This window comes from Agelaius phoeniceus, chromosome 29, assembly GCF_051311805.1.
Source record: "Agelaius phoeniceus isolate bAgePho1 chromosome 29, bAgePho1.hap1, whole genome shotgun sequence".
Taxonomy (NCBI): Eukaryota; Metazoa; Chordata; class Aves; order Passeriformes; family Icteridae; genus Agelaius; species Agelaius phoeniceus.
In genome coordinates this window covers 5,093,249-5,110,619 of record NC_135293.1, presented here as the reverse complement: position 1 = coordinate 5,110,619, position 17,371 = coordinate 5,093,249, and the positions used below count along the sequence as shown (strand labels likewise).

The 17,371-nt window shown below is 61.2% G+C and overlaps 1 protein-coding gene across 16 annotated transcripts in view; it reads left to right on the top strand.

The window, feature by feature from the left end:
- The window catches only part of UNC13A (unc-13 homolog A), a 37,119-nt gene extending 19,950 nt beyond the window's left edge, over window positions 1-17,169 (top strand). For 6 of the 16 annotated variants that reach the window (XM_077191577.1, XM_077191569.1, XM_077191567.1 and 3 more), the window contains 22 exons: window positions 2,043-2,111; window positions 2,217-2,306; window positions 2,456-2,590; window positions 2,864-2,997; window positions 3,452-3,537; window positions 3,768-3,894; window positions 3,974-4,070; window positions 4,200-4,343; window positions 5,453-5,536; window positions 5,754-5,831; window positions 6,108-6,196; window positions 6,313-6,465; window positions 6,583-6,706; window positions 9,814-9,852; window positions 10,804-10,833; window positions 11,931-11,987; window positions 12,145-12,225; window positions 12,347-12,494; window positions 13,552-13,608; window positions 14,786-14,878; window positions 14,955-15,114; window positions 15,396-17,169. In XM_077191577.1, the coding sequence (XP_077047692.1) occupies window positions 2,043-2,111; window positions 2,217-2,306; window positions 2,456-2,590; window positions 2,864-2,997; window positions 3,452-3,537; window positions 3,768-3,894; window positions 3,974-4,070; window positions 4,200-4,343; window positions 5,453-5,536; window positions 5,754-5,831; window positions 6,108-6,196; window positions 6,313-6,465; window positions 6,583-6,706; window positions 9,814-9,852; window positions 10,804-10,833; window positions 11,931-11,987; window positions 12,145-12,225; window positions 12,347-12,494; window positions 13,552-13,608; window positions 14,786-14,878; window positions 14,955-15,114; window positions 15,396-15,684 (2,364 nt within the window). In that variant the 3' untranslated portion in view covers window positions 15,685-17,169. The remainder of the gene's footprint in view (window positions 1-2,042; window positions 2,112-2,216; window positions 2,307-2,455; window positions 2,591-2,863; window positions 2,998-3,451; window positions 3,538-3,767; window positions 3,895-3,973; window positions 4,071-4,199; window positions 4,344-5,452; window positions 5,537-5,753; window positions 5,832-6,107; window positions 6,197-6,312; window positions 6,466-6,582; window positions 6,707-9,813; window positions 9,853-10,803; window positions 10,834-11,930; window positions 11,988-12,144; window positions 12,226-12,346; window positions 12,495-13,551; window positions 13,609-14,785; window positions 14,879-14,954; window positions 15,115-15,395) is intronic. The other 10 variants (XM_077191582.1, XM_077191578.1, XM_077191576.1 and 7 more) reach the window with 4 other exon arrangements.
- Window positions 17,170-17,371: the final 202 nt, after the last annotated feature.

Genomic DNA, 17,371 nt, shown 5'->3' with positions numbered 1-17,371 from the left:
TCCAAACTGCAGCCAGGCAGCAGTGGGGTCAGCCCCTGCTTGCCCCAAAAGTTGTCCTGCTCCTGTACTTCAGGAAGGAAAAAAGCCACCACCTTCTCAGGAGAAGGGCTAAATTTGCTCCCCTATTTATTATGGGAGCCTGAGCAAATTGGCTGGCAGCATGCCAGGAGGAGGGGGCACCTTGGTGGCAAAATCAGAAGCATGTGGCCATGACCCACCCCTGCACTTCCTGGGGGGTCTTGCACAGCCTCGTGTGCTTTGGGGGACCCCAGCCTGCTGCAAACTCAGCCAGTTGTGCCAGCACCAGTGGGTGCCAAGTGGGGCGAGTTTGTGGCAGGGCTAGGTGCCCCTCGGGGACGTGGGCGAGGAGGGGCTGAGCCCTCACCTCGGCTCCCCCAGTGCCATCCCAGAAGCAGGAAATGGTGGCTCTGGGTGCGCATGGGGCGAGCCAGGGTCAGTGCCCAGCCCCGGGTGCAGCAAGGTGCTGGGTAGCCAGGGACACAGCCAGGGCCGAGCACAGCTCCGGATCACGCAGCTTTGGCTCCCCACCCCGTTCCTGTTGCAGGGGTAGCCAGAGCTGAGAGAGCTGTGCCTCCGGATCACGCAGCAGGAGGAAACCAAAATCCAGCCTTTTCTCTAATATGGAGGATTTTAAAAACTTGTCTCTTTCTCTTTTTTAGAGAGCCTAAGGTTGGGTGCTAAAGTGCCCGGCCGTGTCGCTTTACCCCCGAGTAGCCGCCGTGTCCAGTGTTAGAGTGCTGCAGCTGCTCCTGGGTGTTGGGGACGCACGGCCCGGCCCAGGGCCCGCCTGGGCCATCCCCACCAGCGCCGGAGGTTTGCGGTGCCAGCACAGGCTGTGGCCATGGCTGAGCCGTGGACTCACTGCCCCTCCCACCCCTGTGCTCCTGTCCAGGACTCAGACGCTGCTCAGGACTCTGCAGAGCCCTGCGGGTCAGCCCTGACCCGTACAGCCAGTGCTGAGAAGGGAGCCCAGGGCTCTCATGGCAGGCACACATGGCTGTCCAAAGCCTCTCTACCAGCAGGAACGCAAAGGGAAATGCTCCCCAACCACGTTTTGGGGCCAATATTGGGAAGAAATTCTTCCCTGTGAGGGAGTGAGGACTGAGGTTGACCTGAGAGCAGCTGTGGCTGTCTCATCCCTGGAAGTGTTCAAGACTAGATTGGACAGGGCTTGGAGCAACCTGGGATAGTGGAAGGTGTCCTTGCCCATGGCAGGGAGTGGAACAAGGTGGTCCTTAAGGTCCCTTCCAACCCAAACCAGTCTGGGATTCTGTGATGAGTTGCTTTGCCATCAGCTGTGACCCCTGCTCCAATCCACAACCCAAGATGGGATTTGCATCCTTCTTCCCTGTGCTCCCTGGGTGGGAGCTGGGCTGAGCTGAACTACAGCTCCTCAGCCCCAGTGGAGACCCCCCACACAGGGTGTTCCCTGCCCATGTCCCTTGATGCAGCCCAGTGGGGTGAGTGAGGGGTCATGGAAATGTCCAGCTCCTGGGGCCACCCTCAAGATGGGCAACCACTGCACATCTTTCCCCTGCCCTTTTTCCTGAGCTCTTGGAAAGCCCCAGTCGAGGGGCTCCTGATCCTGCAGCCCTTCTCCCAACTCTTGTCCTGAGCACAGACTCAGAGGTGTTGCAGTGGGCAAGGCAAACAGAGCAGCCCATCAGCCTCCCAGCAATGACGGGACACGTGGTGTCACCTCTCCATCCTGAACCTCACCTGGCATGGCCACATGTGCCCCAGGAGCTGCTGAGGGCTTTGAGTGAGCCCCAGCCACCAGCAAGGAGATGCTCTTCTCTGCAGGCATGTCCTGCCCATTCAGGGCTCACAAAGAAGGAAGGCAAGGAAGGCAGGAAGGAAGGGAAGGAAGGAAGGAAGGAAGGAAGGAAGGAAGGAAGGAAGGAAGGAAGGAAGGAAAGGGATGAGTGAGGGCTGAGCTGAGAGCAGAGAGAGACAAGGGTGGGGGGTTGGTCTGTGCCTCCTTTCCCCTGCTCACCTGCCCCTGGGGTGTTTCTCCACAGAAAGATCGCTTTGTCAAGCTCCTGGACCAGCTGCACAACTCCCTGCGCATCGACCTCTCCATGTACCGGGTAAGGTGCCTGCCCTGCCTCAGTGTCCCCACCTGAGGCAGCAGGTGGCTGCTCCCTCACCCTCACTTGTGAATTTTGAGGGCAACTCCCATCTTTCCTTTCCAGAACAACTTCCCTGCCAGCAGCCCCGAACGGCTGCAGGACCTGAAGTCCACAGTGGATTTGCTGACCAGCATCACCTTCTTTCGGATGAAGGTACTGCTGGGGCCCTGCTCACCCTGTCCCTCAGGGGATCTGACTCTCTTTGGCCCTGGTTCTCTGCAGGTTGGGCTTGTGCTGGCCTGTGGTGCTCCTGGGTGGGTGTCTGGGGGTGCTCCAAACACCATGCTCACTCTGCACACCAGGTCCAGGAGCTGCAGAGCCCCCCACGAGCCAGCCAGGTGGTGAAGGACTGTGTGAAGGCCTGTCTCAACTCCACCTACGAGTACATCTTCAACAACTGCCACGAGCTCTACAGCCGCGAGTACCAGACAGACCCGGTGCGTGGGCAGGGGGGATGCTGGGCACTGACCTCCCCACCCTATGCCCTTCTCCTTTTCCTCATGCTCCTGCTCCCTCTCCAGAGTGCTCAGTCCTGTGCAGAATGATCCCCAGGCCCTGGAGTTTGAGCTGTGGGGTTGAGATCAGGACAGACAAGAGGGGGTTGCATGGGGCCTCCAGGGTATTCCCTCCTGCTCCCTTGTTAGCCCCGACACAAAGTTGATCCCTGCACTGGGGTGACCAAATTTTCCACTGTGTCCCTGCCCCTCCAGACTAAGAAAGGCGAGGTGCCCCCTGAGGAGCAGGGCCCCAGCATCAAAAACCTGGATTTCTGGTCAAAGCTCATCACCCTGATTGTCTCCATTATTGAGGAAGACAAGAACTCCTACACACCCTGCCTGAATCAGTGAGTAGGTGCTGGGGAAGGGGACACACTGCTGTGCCCACAGAGGGTGCCCACGTGGAGGCAGTAGCATCTCGAGGCCTTTGGAAGTGCTTATAACATCCATTCTACAGATGGGAAAGCTGAGGCTGCTGGGAGGTGTGTGAGGGATGTCTGTCCACATGGAGGGCTCATCCACCCTGTGTTCATAGCCTCGAGCTGTGCTGGGGAGGTTCAGGTTGAACATCAGGAAAAATTCATGGGAAGGGTGGTCAGGCATTGGCTGGGGCTGCCCAGGGAAGTTTGGAGTCCCTACCCCTGGAGGTGTCCAAGGAAGGCTTGGATCTGGCACTCAGTGCTTTGGGCTGGGTGGTAAGGGGGGGGGATCATTCACAAGCTGGACTCAATGGCCTTGGAGGTCTTTTGCACCCTAAAGAATTCAAACAATTCTGTGATTTGCACTCTCCCCTTGCCCCAGGTTCCCCCAGGAACTGAACGTGGGGAAGATCAGCGCTGAGGTGATGTGGAACCTCTTTGCTCAGGACATGAAGTACGCCATGGAGGGTGAGTCCCACCTGCCCCCCTGAGCCAGAGAGGGGGGAACCAGGCAGGAGCTGTCCTCAGCTCACACCTCCCCTGTTCCCTGGGCAAACCCATTTCATCTCCTCATCAACACCATGCATAGCTTACCCCCCCCCAGAAGCACTTCCACCTTTTTACCCTGGAGCGGCCCCTGTGGAGCCACACCCCAGATTTGGGACTCAGAGTGAGCCCCAGGCCCTTTTCCCGTGCAGAGCACGAGAAGCACCGCCTGTGCAAGAGCGCAGACTACATGAACCTGCACTTCAAGGTGAAGTGGCTGTACAACGAGTACGTCACCGAGCTGCCCTCCTTCAAGAGCCGCGTGCCCGAGTACCCCGCGTGAGTGCAGCCCTGGGCCGGGCAGGGGACTGCCACCACCAGGGCTGCTGGCCTCACCACGGCTGGGTCTCTCTTCCAGCTGGTTCGAGCCCTTTGTCATCCAGTGGCTGGATGAGAATGAAGAGGTGTCACGGGATTTCCTGCACGGAGCACTGGAGCGGGACAAGAAGGATGGGGTATGAGCAGGACTAGGGGAACAGTCTCAGAGGAGAGGGGCCAAAATTGTCCCTTGATGCTCAGTATGTCCTGACTGGGGCCAAAATCTCCCCCTCACATCCTGCTGACACCTCATCTCACTCCTACAGTTCCAGCAGACCTCGGAGCACGCGCTCTTCTCCTGCTCCGTGGTGGACGTTTTCTCCCAGCTCAACCAGAGCTTTGAGATCATCAAGAAGCTGGAGTGCCCCGACCCCCAGATTGTGGGACACTACATGCGACGGTTTGCCAAGGTGGGCACCAGCCCTGGGACCCCAGTGCCAGCCCTGGCTGGGGCTCCTGGGCTCCCTGTGCCCCCTCCATCCAGCTGTGGGCAGGCAATATGCTACCGACACACCCTGGAACACTCCCAGCTCTGCTAGCACAGGATATTAGTTAATTAATTATGAGATAATTGATAAGTTATTTGCTTAATTAATATAGATTAATTAAAACTGGCTTGCTGCAATGTAGGAGGGAGTTGCATGCAGGCTTTGGTGGCTGTTGCCTTCACAGCTGTGCTGAAGCAGCCCATGGAGACCATTTGTGCTGGATCTGGCTTCCAGTGGCTGTACCCATGTGGCTCCTGGTGCATGAACGTGAGCCAGGTGTGCCCAGGTGGGCAAGGAGGCCAATGGCACCTGGGCTGTACTAGCAATGGTGTGGCCAGCAGGACCAGGGCAGTGACTGCCCCCCTGTGCTGGGCACTGCTGAGGCCCCATCTCAAATCCTGGGGTCAGTTTGGGGCCTCTCGTGACAAGAAGGACATTGAGGGGCTGGAGCATGTCCAGAGAAGGGAACAGAGCTGGGGAAGGGGCTGGAGCTCCAGGAGAGGCTGAGGGAGCTGGGGAGGCTCAACCTGGAGAAAAAGAGGCTCAGGGGGGACCTTCTGGCTCTGCACAACTCCCTGACAGGAGGGGGCAGCTGGGGGGGTTGGGCTCTGCTCCCAGGGGACAGGGACAGGAGGAGAGGAAATGGCTGCAAGTTGTGCCAGGGGGGTTGGATGTTGGTAAAATTTCTTCACTGAAAGGTTTGTCCAGCCCTGGCACAGGCTGCCCAGGGCAGCAGTGAAGTCCCCATCCCTGGAAGTGTTTAAAAAACATGTGGATGTGGCACTTGAGGATATGGTTTAGTGGTGAACATGGTGGTGATGCTGAGGTGATGGTTGGACTTGAATTTATAGGGCTTTTCCAACCTTAATGATTCCATGATTCTGTAATCCATGAGGCCAGATGGTCTGGTCCCATATATATCCAGATATGAGGTTGTTTCAGGGCTGTTGGATTCATGGTTTCCTTCTCTCCCTCCTTACCCTTTGTTGCTGCTGTCTGGGTGTCTCCCTTGGTGCCCTGTTTGGCTGCAGACCATCAGCAATGTGCTGCTCCAGTACGCCGAGATCATCTCCAAGGATTTTGCCTCCTACTGCTCCAAGGAGAAGGAGAAAGTGGTGATGTATCTCCCTTTTGCTCTCCCCACATGTCACCTCAAGCCCAGGGTGGGTTGGTCCCTTCCTGATGGCAGTTCCTGACACACTGCCAGGGTGGCTTCTGTGCCATTCCCATCCTCATGTTCCCCAGTGAGAGATGGGAGGGTTCTGGGGCTGTGGGCAGCTGTCCCAGCCATATGTATTGGTGCTGACCCCCCTCTCCATCCCACCCCTCCAGCCCTGCATCCTGATGAACAACATCCAGCAGCTCCGTGTCCAGCTTGAGAAGATGTTTGAAGCCATGGGTGGGAAGGACGTGAGTATGGGGGGGTTCCAGGAGAGAGCCCTGTGGGGGTTGGATCATTCCCTTCCCCCCTGAGGTAGCCCCATGCCCAGTTCCCCAGTGCTGGGAGCAGACCCCTTCCTCAGTCCTGTGTGGGACCACACTGTCCCACCCTATGGCACTCTGCTCTCCCACCATATCAGGCTGGGAAGGGCTTCACCCTGCCCAGGGATACATTTGGGATGCAGAAACTTCCCTGAGGGCTGGTTCAGGAGCCCTGTCAGCTTCAACAACCTGTTCCTCCTGCAGCTGGACACAGAAGCCAGTGATATCCTCAAGGAACTGCAGGTGAAACTTAACAACGTCCTGGATGATCTGAGCCGAGTGTTTGCCACCAGGTACAGCTGGGGGGGAGGGCAGGGGCAGTGGGCAGAGGAGAGCTCTGGGGGTCCAGAAGCTGTGTCTGAGGGCTCTGGGGGAATATGCTGAGCTGCCTGTGTGTTGTGGTCCCCAGTTTCCAGCCACACATCGAGGAGTGTGTGAAGCAGATGGGCGACATCCTGAGCCAGGTGAAGGGCACCGGCAACGTCCCCGCCAGCACCTGCAGCAGCGTGGCGCAGGACGCCGACAACGTCCTGCAGCCCATCATGGACCTGCTGGACAGCAAGTGAGCGTGGGGGCAGCTGGAACGCCCACCCTGCCCCTCCTGGCCTCGCCAGGCAGTGTGGGGGCCTGCAGAGTCAGGGTGGCACGGAGGGGTGACACGTGGCATCTCCTCCCACAGCCTGACGCTCTTTGCCAAGATCTGCGAGAAGACGGTGCTGAAGCGGGTGCTGAAGGAGCTCTGGAAGCTGGTGATGAACACCATGGAGAAGACCATCGTCCTGCCCCCGCTCACAGACCAGACGGTGAGTGATGGGCAGAGGGACCAGGGACCCTGGGACACAGGTGACTGACTGGGGCCAGTGTGGGACATGGCTGGCCAGGTGCCCTCATGGCATGTGAGAGGATAGGAAAGGATGGAAGAGAGATAGGTCATCCTTGCTCCAGAACCTTCTTGGTTGGCTTTGGCAAAGGACCTTCCTGCCACCTCCCTTGTGGCATCAAGAGGGGACACTGGCCCTTTCTTATCCATCCTTCCCTCAGAGCTGGGACAGCATCCCATGCCATGCTGATCCACACTGGCTGTGGGTGTGCTCCCTGTGCCAGGAGGTGAATCCAGGGGCTCCTGGAGTGTGGGGAGACTCTGCCTGTTTGCCTTGCTGTGGGGCTGGGGTTTCATGAGGGTGGGGGGACATATTCCCCAGCAGGGCTGAGCTGTTCCTTGCTCCTGGGATGTTTGGGAAAGCAGAGCAAACCCAGGGAATGGTCCCTCTCTGAGGCTCCATATCACATTGCTGTTTGCCTGCCCCCCTGCACCTGAAGCTTCCTGAGGTGGCTCCTTTGAAGTCAGGCAGGAAAGGGTGACACTGAGGGCTCTCAACCAGCCACAACACCTGTCACTCTTTGGTGGCTTTTGTCACAGTTACAAAGCTGGGCTCAGGCTCCTCCTTGGAGTTCCTGGAGCTGTCAGCCTTTATGTCACCTTTCTGGGACTGTGGAGCTCCTGTGCTGTGTCTGTGAGGGACAGCACAGTGGTGACATGTCAGCCCGCAGTGGTGCCACCTCACTGTCACCGTGTCACAGCCCTGAGCCTGCCTCAGGTCAGTCCCATGTCACTTCTGACCAGGCTCACACAGCCTTGGCCAAAGGTGGCCAAATCTTACAGGGATGGTGGTGCCACCGAGTCCCAGTCCCCATCCCAGTCCCCATCCCAGTCCCCATCCCAGTCCCCATCCCAGTCTCTTTGCAGCCAGGCTGTGGAGACAGTGGGGTCTGTGCTAGGGCAGAGGAGTGGGCAGGGACATGTGGCTGTGGTGGGTGATTTTCCTGAGGGCACACAGTCCCTGAGAAAGCTGTGCTGGGACTGGTCCCTCGGGCAGGGGACATCCTGCCCAGGTGTCCCTGGTGCCAGCCCAGAGGGCGGCCAGACAGGTTTGGGGGTCCATGTCAGAGCCAAGTGTTGACTGGGGTCCCTGGAACTGAGCCCCCCTGGGGCAAAGCTCCCCCCCAGAGTCAGGAGGGACTGGGCAGTGAGGCTGGGGCTCCTGGGGGGCTGCGAGGCCCGCGGGGCAGTGACACTCAGTGACACTCAGTGACACTCAGTGCCGTGGCCCTGCCGGGGGTGGGGGGCAGCCAGGGCTGGCGCTGGGGAGGATGGAGGAGGCGGGGGCCGGCACTCACGTCACGGTTGTTCTCTCCAATTGCTCCTCTCGCCTCTCAATGGCAGATGATTGTAAGTACGGCAGCTCCCTGTCTGTCTGTCTGTCTGTCCGCTCTGTGTCGGTCCTGGCCTCGCCGGTTCTTGTCTTGTGTGGCTGCCCGTGCCCTGCCCACACCCTCCTTCGGCTCCTGGTCCGGCTCCTGGTCCCCGCCCCTGCCTGGCCCTGGCTCCTGGCCGGCACATGCCAGCCCCTCCGGGATGTGGTGGGTGGAGAGGCCTTGGGCAGGTTGGCAGTGCCGGGATGTGGGGAGGGACAGGGGGGAGTGATGGGGTGGAGGGGACGGTGACGGCAGTGCCATCAGTGCCATGTCATCGGGGACTGCCACACCTGGCCTCCGTGCTGAGGGGAGCAGCACCGCGGGAGGCACGAGCCTGCAGTCAGGGCTGCTCGTCCTTCCCCTCGTGCCTCAGTTTCCCCTCGAGGCCCTGGCTGGGGTCTGGCTGTGTGGGGGTGAGGGCAGAGGTTTTCCCAGCCAGGAGGAGGAGGAGGAGGAGGAGGAGGAGGAGGAGGAGGAGTCTCTCGGGGACGCGGCGGTCCCTGGCCCGGTGCTCGGTGCTGGGGCAGGCTGCTGGCACGAGTCGTGAGGCTCCTCCTGGTCGGGACATGACCCTGGGAACCCGGACTGCTGGTTCCCTTCTCGGCATCGCTGCTGGGTCCTTGCATGGCTTTGACTGAGCAGTTTCCTTCTGTCCTCTTCTGACCAGTCTGTGGCTGTGGGTTTATGCCCCTGGGGGCAAAGAAGAGAAATTTACCCCCCCAGTCCTGTCCCCACCCCTGTTGTGACCCAGGCACCTGTGCAGGAAGAGCAGTGGGAGCCAGCCGCTGAGTGCTGGTGCCAATCCCTGCAGGGACAAACACTCCTCTGCTGTCCCCCAACACTTTTTGTGTCCAACAGCAGCATTTGGGGAAGCCTTGGGGGCAGCCTGTGGCTGAGTGTCCCCTCAGATCTCATGGGGACCTCATGGGGACCTCATGGGCACCTCGAAGGAGCCCCATGTCCCAGCTTTGCTGAGGCTCTGGGGGACAGAGCAGTGTCAGCTCTCTTGTTCACCCATCACTCTGTGCCAGGGCCAGAACCCCTCCTGGGAGCCTTATTTGACCATACCTGTGCTGCTTGTTCCTTCTGAGGCTTCCCAGCCAGCTGACTCTGTGCTCCCCTCTCCTGACCCCAACAGTCTGTGCTGAGAGCTGAGTTCATCCCCCCCAATGGCACTGTGGCTCATTTCACACAGTTCCTCTTGCCTGGGCCAGTGTGGGGCTGGCACCGGGCCCAGCCCTGCACAAACCAGAGCTCTGCGTGCCAAAGCCAAATCCCAGCACTCCCTCCCTGCTCCCTCCCCAGTGCTGGGAGCACCTGCCAGAGCTGAAGCAGGATGTGTGGGGGCACCAGAGCCTGCCCACACACAGCTGGATCCTGGATTCCAGCAAGGATCATCCCTCATGGATTCAGCATCTCTGTATCCCAGCAGTGTCCCAGGGTGAGGACAAGTTCTCCAGCAGTGCAACATCCTGCTTTCCAGTGGGGATCCAGCACCCTGATGACTCCAGGCCCTCACTGAGTATCCTGGTGGGGACCAGTCCCCCACTGGCTGTCCTTCAGGAGCTCGTCATGTCTCTGCCACCTGTGCCCCTGTGTCCTGTCCCATGCTGTCCCCCCACCCCACACTCAACCTCTGACATTGCTTCTACAGGGCACGCTCTTGAGAAAACATGGCAAGGGGACAGAGAAGGTAAATAGCTGTGGGCTCCGTGTGTGTCACACCCTGGGGCCACACTCGTGGTCTCACACCTGCCTGCTGTGCAGGTCCAGGCTTGTCCGTGCTTCCTCTGTTGTGCTGTCTGGATGTGCTATTGCCTGCGTGGTGTTGTGGTGAGGTGTGCTGTGCTGTGTGCTGGGGACAGCCCCAGTTCTGTGTGTCCCTGGGGTAGGGAGTGGGGGCTCTGTGGTGTTCAGTCCCCTGGGGCAGATGTGGGGTGTCACCCATCCCTGTGGGGAGCAATGCCCCACAGCCCTCAGCACCAGCTGCCTGGTGGGACAGCAAGGGGTGAGACCCTGTGCATGGGAGACCCTCCACACACCCCCTTCCTTCCCACTGTGGGGGGCTCAGGAAGAGGGGGCCCCCCGTGCTGGGCCTTTGGGGCTGCTGGGATCCCCCGGATCTCTGAGCCCAATCCCCCTTCCTTGCTGAGCCCTAGCCCTGCCCCAAGGGCTTGCTCCAGCACATGGGCTCTTGCCCTGTCTGGGGGCTCCTCACCACAGGGTGGGGGCCCAGCAGTGACCCCAGCCTGCTCCCCAGACCCTGGTTCTTGGGAAGAGCCATGCCAGCATCCATCTGGGCAATGCCTGCGGCTCCCCCTCCTCTCCTGGGGGACACTGGCTCCTGCCCAGTTTGCTGAGTGTGCTGGGTGAGCTGATTCCCTCTGGTCTCCCAGCCCCAAATGGGGTGGGGAGCAAACCTCAGAAGAGACCTGGCACACTCATCTCAGCTTCACCAGCACAGGCAGGGGCTGAGCCTTTGCAGCTGTGAACTGGAGCCCAACCAGCGGCACCAGCAGAGAGCTGGGAGAGCCAGAGGAGAGCACAGGGCCAGAGCCCTCCTGGCCAGGGGATGGGGGGGCCTGGAGCCGCGGCCGAATGCTGCTGGGGCCACCAGTAACTGTCCCTTGCTGTTCTCTTCCAGAGCAGGGTGAAGCTGCCCAGTCACACTGAAGTAAGGACATGGCTCTTCTGCTCCCCACTTGGCACTGCTCTCTCCCCTTCCCTCCCCGCTGTCCCTTGTCCCTTGTGCGCTGGGTTGGGGGCTCCCAGCTCAGTACAGTGTCCTGTCGTGCTCTGTTTTGGGGACAGCAGTGTCCCCTGCTCCCAGCCTGTCCACTGACTGGGGGAGATGGGAACAGTGAGGGTGGAATTAATGGGACAGGACTGGGTGGGCAGAGGGGTGGGCACAAGGGGTTGGCACAAGGGGTTAATGGGGGTATACCAAATGTGGGCACAGAGGGGGCAGAGCCCTGTAGAAGGTACTGGTTAATGGGAGAGGTGCTGAAGTTCCTGTGTTGGGAGGGACTGGAACTACTGGTGCTGGGAGAGGGGTCTCTGGGCCCCAGTTTATCCATTGCATTTGCACACTGGAGGCACTGAGGAGGAGAGCTTGTGCTCAGCCCAGTCAGAGGTGCCAGCCCAGGGCAGTGAGCAGGATCTGCCCATCCAGGGGGCTGCTGTGCCCACGGGCCCCATGGAATGGCCCCATGGAATGGCCCCATGGCCCCTGCCATGGTGGGGGCACAGGTCAGGCAGGGGCAGCCCGGGTCTCCCACCTGGGGGAAGGGGCTGGGAGCCTCCCTGGGACTGCTGGGGCTGGGCAGGGCTCTGTGTGGCCGGGGGCTGTTTGGTGGCTCTGGGGTCCAGGGCACATCCCCCCGTGCCCGCTGTCCCTCGCTGTCGCGCTCTGCTCCCACCGTGCCCGAGTGGTCCCTGCTGTGCCAGGCCCTGCTGGATGCAGGAGCAGGTGCTTGGAGCACAGGAAGCAGGATGGAACTCCTGGGCTGAGCTGCTTGTGCTGAGCAGAGCCAAGGGTGACACCAGGGTGGCGTCCTGCCCTGGGGTCCCCAAGCCTGCAGCCTCACAGCTGTGCTGAGGACTTGAGGCTGCCAGCCTGGTACCTGTGTCACCTTCCTGGCTGCTGTCCCCTGGAGCCTGGAGGAACCCCTGGATCTGCAGGAAGCTTCTGGCATGATGTGCCCAGCCTGGCCATGCCACCCCCAGCCCGGCTGCTCACCGGGGCTGTCCCTGTTTCTTTGCTCTCTGCAGGGCACACAGATGATTTTCAACGCGGCCAAGGAGCTGGGGCAGCTTTCCAAGCTGAAGGTGAGGCCTGGGGGGCTGGGGTGCTCTCTGTTCCAGGGTGAGTGCCAGTGCCACTGCTGCCAGGACCCCATCACTGCCCCCTTGCTGGCTGGGCTGGGCTGGGCTGGGGGCAGCAGGGTCCTGGTGCTGTGCTGAGAGCAGGATCTGTGTCCCCCAGGACCACATGGTGCGTGAGGAAGCCAAGAGCCTGACCCCAAAGCAGTGTGCTGTGGTGGAGCTGGCGCTGGATACCATCAAGGTGAGGGCACTCTGGGGCATTTGGGGTGCCCACAAGGTTCTGACCCTGAGGCCCAGACATGGGGAGAACCAGGGGGACCCTCACAGAGCTGCTGAGCATCCTGAGGCCTTTCCCTCTCCAGCAATACTTCCATGCTGGCGGCGTGGGGCTGAAGAAAACGTTCCTGGAGAAGAGCCCTGACCTGCAGTCGCTGCGCTACGCCCTGTCCCTCTACACCCAGGCCACAGACCTGCTCATCAAAACCTTCGTGCAGACCCAGTCGTCACAGGGTAGGACACCCTGCCCTCGTCCTCCCCAGGCTGCCCCGTGGCCAGGACCCACCTTGGCTCTGTCCCAGTGGGCTGGGGGTCCCAGCCAGGCTCACGGTGGGGAAGAGAAGGGTGGGGAAGGAAAGGGCTTTTTCCTCCTGTGCCTTGCAGGTGAAGAGGGGCCGTGGTGCCCAGCAGCAGCAGCCTGGCACTCGCCAGGTCCTCACCAGCAAGAACAGTGGGTCCCCAGTGCCAGGGCATTACTGGACTGGCATGGAAATGGGGCCTGTGGGTGGGGGGAAGGTCACCCTCTGGCCAGGTGTCACAGTGTTTGTCCCCTCTGGGTGGCCCCAGGCACCCAGCACTGACAGGGTCCATGGGATCTGGATGCTGTGCCAGGGCCTGTCCTGGGCGTGCTGGGTGCCCAGGCCCCTGAGCTGGGCTCAGGTGTGCTGGGGTGCAGTGCAGGATGCTGGGCACCTTCCAGGGCAGGATCAGCCCTCAGCTCTAAATGCTGCCCTTGATTCTGTCCCTTGGCTGCTGGAGGAGGGCCCTGAGATGCTCGGTGGTGGTCACAGGCCACCCTAGGGTGCCCCAGCCAGGCTTGTCTGCGTCCTGGGGAGTGGGACGTGCGTTTGCTGTCCGTGAGTCTCCTTCAAGGGACGTCTGTCCTGTCTGTGCCTCCTGTGCCAGCCATGTTGGGGGCGTGGGGTTGGGTGTGGTGGGTGCCAGCACCCCTGGGTGTACCCTGTCCCCAGGAGCCCACACTCGGAGCTGGGGGTGCCTGGCACTCCTGTGTCGCTGCAGTGTTGTCCGGGTGCTTGGCCGTCAGTCTGTCTGCGAGATCTGATCTCTCTTTCTCTTTGTTTCCCCCCCTCCCTCACTGTTCCTGTTCCCCACACGTCATCTCCTTCCTCCTCTCTTCCTCATCTCCTCTCCTTCATCTCTTCCCTCCTCCCTTCTTTCGCATCTCCTCCCTCTTCTCTTTGTTGTCATCTCCTTCCTCTTTCATCTCCTTCCTCCTCTCTTTGTGTACTCTGTGCCGTGTCTCTGTCTCTTTCTCTCTCCTTCCCACTAGTTCATGGTGGGAAAGGGATTAGGTTTACCCTTAGTGAAGAGGTTTATCCTGAGAAGGGTACGTGTGCTACGCCCGCCCCTGCACCTGCCTTGCCGCCGGCCTGGGCTAGTAACAGTCCCAGCACCGGGCTGGGCTGGCCTGGGACCCCAGAATGAGCAAACTGCCTCTCCCAGGGCTGCTTTGGGGGCACTTTGCAGGAACTGTGCTCAGCCATACTGACCACCCCCAGAGCGGGTCGGGGGCTGTCCCTGTGGGAATGGGGGTGTCTGCCCACACGCTCTGGGCACCCCACATTGTCCCCAGCACTGGCGCACCCACCCTGACCTCCCCGTGGGACAGTGGCCATGCCACGTCCTGTGCCCGTCCTGCCCCCCCTGCTGCCCTAAGGACCATTACTAGCCCTGCTCCGGCGCGCTCTGCCTGCCCTGGGGCGCAGGGAATGAGCCCCCGCGGGCCCTGCTTGGCCTCCATCCCACCCTGCTGGGGCCGGGGCTGCACCCCCGCTTGGCCTTCCATGCCCAGCCCCTCCGCCGCCATCGGCTCCATCCCGGCTCAGCATGCGGGGGCGGGGCCGGGGATGCAGGGGAATGTGCCATCGCCAGCCCTGGCGCCCTCAGTGGCACGGGGACATGTCCTCCTTCCGCTGCTCTTCCCACTCTGAGAGCTGCCCACTGAGCCCTGTTGGATCTCCCATCAGGCCCACAGAGCCTGTCCCTCTGCCTTGCACCCCGTCCTTCACCCACGGGTGCATGCACAGCTCTGGGGTGGTGTGGGGTGGGCTGAGCTCAGGGACCCCTGGGCTTGGTGTGGTCCCCGGGATGGAGGGGTATGAGGGGGTGGGTCCGCCTTGAGACACTGTAGGGCTGTGGCTGCCCTGGCTGGGTCCTTCCTGCCCAGGGCTGTGCCCATGGCACTGTCACCCCTCTGTGGCCATAGCACGGGGAGCTGGGCCACTTCCTCTGCCCCATCCTGGACAGGCCCCTCAGCCCTGCCTCAGCAAGGGGGGGTTCACAGGGGTGGGATGGCAGCGTGCTGCTGGGGGTGTCCTGCCATGTCCATCACAGCTGCTGCACCCACGCTGCTGTGCCCACAGCCCTTTGGGACACACCCTAATGCCCACCCCTTGCCACCCCACGGTGGGTGACCTGCCTCCTCAGAGGGGTTAGTGTTGGGCAGGGCACGTCAGGAACATTGGGAAAACAGCACTTCCATCTTGTCCCTCTGTCTGTCCCAGGCTCTGGCGTGGATGACCCCGTTGGGGAGGTGTCCATCCACGTGGAGCTCCTGACCCACCCCAGCAGTGGCGAGCACAAAGTCACCGTCAAAGGTGGGTCCTGCTGGCCAGGTGCCAGGGTCTGGCAGGTGACAGTGCTCCCTGAGCCTCACCTGTCCCCTCCTTGCAGTGGTGGCTGCCAATGACCTCAAGTGGCAGACCTCGGGCATCTTCCGGCCCTTCATCGAGGTCAACATCATCGGGCCCCACCTCAGTGACAAGAAGAGGAAATTTGCCACCAAATCCAAGAACAACAGCTGGGCCCCCAAGTACAACGAGAGCTTCCAGTTGTGAGTGGCACCATGGGCTGGGGATGTGGGGACAGGCTGGGGGACACATCCCCAGCACGTGGGGACCTCCTGGAGACTGCCAGGGAGTTTGTTCATCCCCAATGGGGTGTTTTAGGCATTTCTCATTGGTTGAAGCAGGGAGAGGGGAGCAGGAGTAAAAAGGAAAAGGCTTTTCTAGGGGTGGGGGTGGGGACAGCAGCCATGTAGGGGCTGTTAGATGGCCGGGCCAGGGCTGGAGTGTGACCCCATCTGCCAACACTGCCCGTCCCTTGCCCCCTCAGCACGTTGGGCACAGAGACGGGCCCCGAGTGCTACGAGCTGCAGGTGTGTGTGAAGGATTACTGCTTCGCCCGGGAGGACCGCACCGTGGGCATCGCCGTGCTGCAGCTGCGGGACATCCTGCAGCGCCCCGGCTGCGCCTGCTGGCTGCCCCTGGGCCGCCGCATCCACATGGACGACACCGGGCTCACCGTGCTCCGCATCCTCTCGCAGCGCAACAACGACGAGGTGGCCAAGGAGTTCGTCAAGCTCAAGTCGGACACGCGCTCGGCCGAGGAGGGCAGCAGTTAAAGTCCTTGGTCCCCCAGCCCTCGCCCCCCGCTCCCGGCCCCTGACAGGATCCTCCAGCCGTGTATAAGCCATAGGAGTGGCCGCAGAGGAGTTGCTGTCCCGGCACTGGGGAGGGGGCGCTGTGGCTGCAGGGACAGACCCTCCCCTCCCTCCCCGGCCAGCACGGCTGGCGGACAGCGCTGCCGAGCACAGCCGGGCCCCGGCACAGCCCGCAGGAAGGTGCTGCTGTGGGGGCTGCAGCGAGGGCTGGAGCCCAGCCTGGCTCAGGGGAGCACTCTGCCCTTCCCCAGCCTGTGTGAGATGGAGGAGCCCCAGTGGCTCCTCTCTGAACCTCCAGTGTCCCACCCAGCCCCAGCCCTCACCGAGTGACACAAGGAAAGGGCTGTGGGGGGTGTGTGTGTCTTGTGCCATATGTGGGTGTTGGTGAGTGGCTGGCACAGCGTGATGGCCCCTTGTCCCCATCCCTGAGCGTGCTGGTGTGTCCTGAGGGCAGGGCAGCTGCCAGCCCTGAGCACATCCGTGTACATATGTAAATACCTGTACATACAGGGCAGCTGGACAGGCTGTGTCCTGCCCCTGGAAGGGCTATTGGGGCTGTTGGCTTGGTGGGTGCAGCCCCCACGGGCCCTGCACAGGGTCCCCTCCCTGGCTGGCAGCAGCATCACCAGGGTCGGGAGCAGCAGGGAGCAGCCCCCGGCCCATATCCTGTCTTCCCTGCCTTGCTGCCACCGTGGGCTCCCCCAGTGCCCCCCACAAGGTGCCAGGGCTTGGGGGGGCAGGGGCTGAGGGGCCTGGGCAGAGGAACTCGTTCCTCTTTGCTCTGGCCACGGGGACCAGCATCCCTGAGCAGTGCAGCCCATGGGATCTCCTTGGCGCAAGCAAAACCCTTCCCACCCCAGCCCCTCCAGTCCCCCAGTAAGCACCAGTTCTGTGCCCCCAGTTCCCCAGTGAGCACCATTTCTGTGTGCTGTGGTGTGCATGTCTCGTGCGAGTGCCTGGGAGGCCTGGGTGTGTGGTGTTGGGGTGGCCACCCCAGCTGAGTCCGGGGCACACAGAGGCCTCATGACCCCACAAATCAGTACAGCTCTCTCAGCCCCCTCCCATCCCAAAACAGGGTACCCCAAATGCTCCTTTGTCTCGAGGGTTTGCCGGGACCAGAGGGTTTCACTTTGCTCTCTCGTTTCTGTTCAATGTTTACACCCTTTTCTAGCGGCTGCTCCTGCACGGCCGGGCTGGGGCTCGGCCCCGCAGCCCCACCGTGGTGCCCTGGCCCTGAGCCCCCTCCCCAGAGCGTCCTGTTCGGCATGTGATTGAACTGACCAATCCTGCTCCTGTAGCACAGTGTCACCGATGCCTGTGTGTCTGTCCCGCCCACCGCGGCGGCTCCCATGGATGCATGACAGTGAGATGTTTTGCACTATTTTGAATTTTTTGGGCTCTGTAAAAATATTTTATTATAACTGACATTAAAAAGCACACCCTTCACTGTGGCTCCTGTGGGGAGTTGGGAGGGGATGGGCCCCTGGGGGCATTGCTCAGTGCAGCACTTCCACCTTAAAGGGCACCTGGGGACATTCCCACCTCATCCAGCACTTCCACCTTTAAAGGGAAAACCAGGGACATCCAACCCGAAGGTTAACCAGCTCCAAGGATAACCAGCTTCAAGGATAACCAGCTCCAAGGTTAA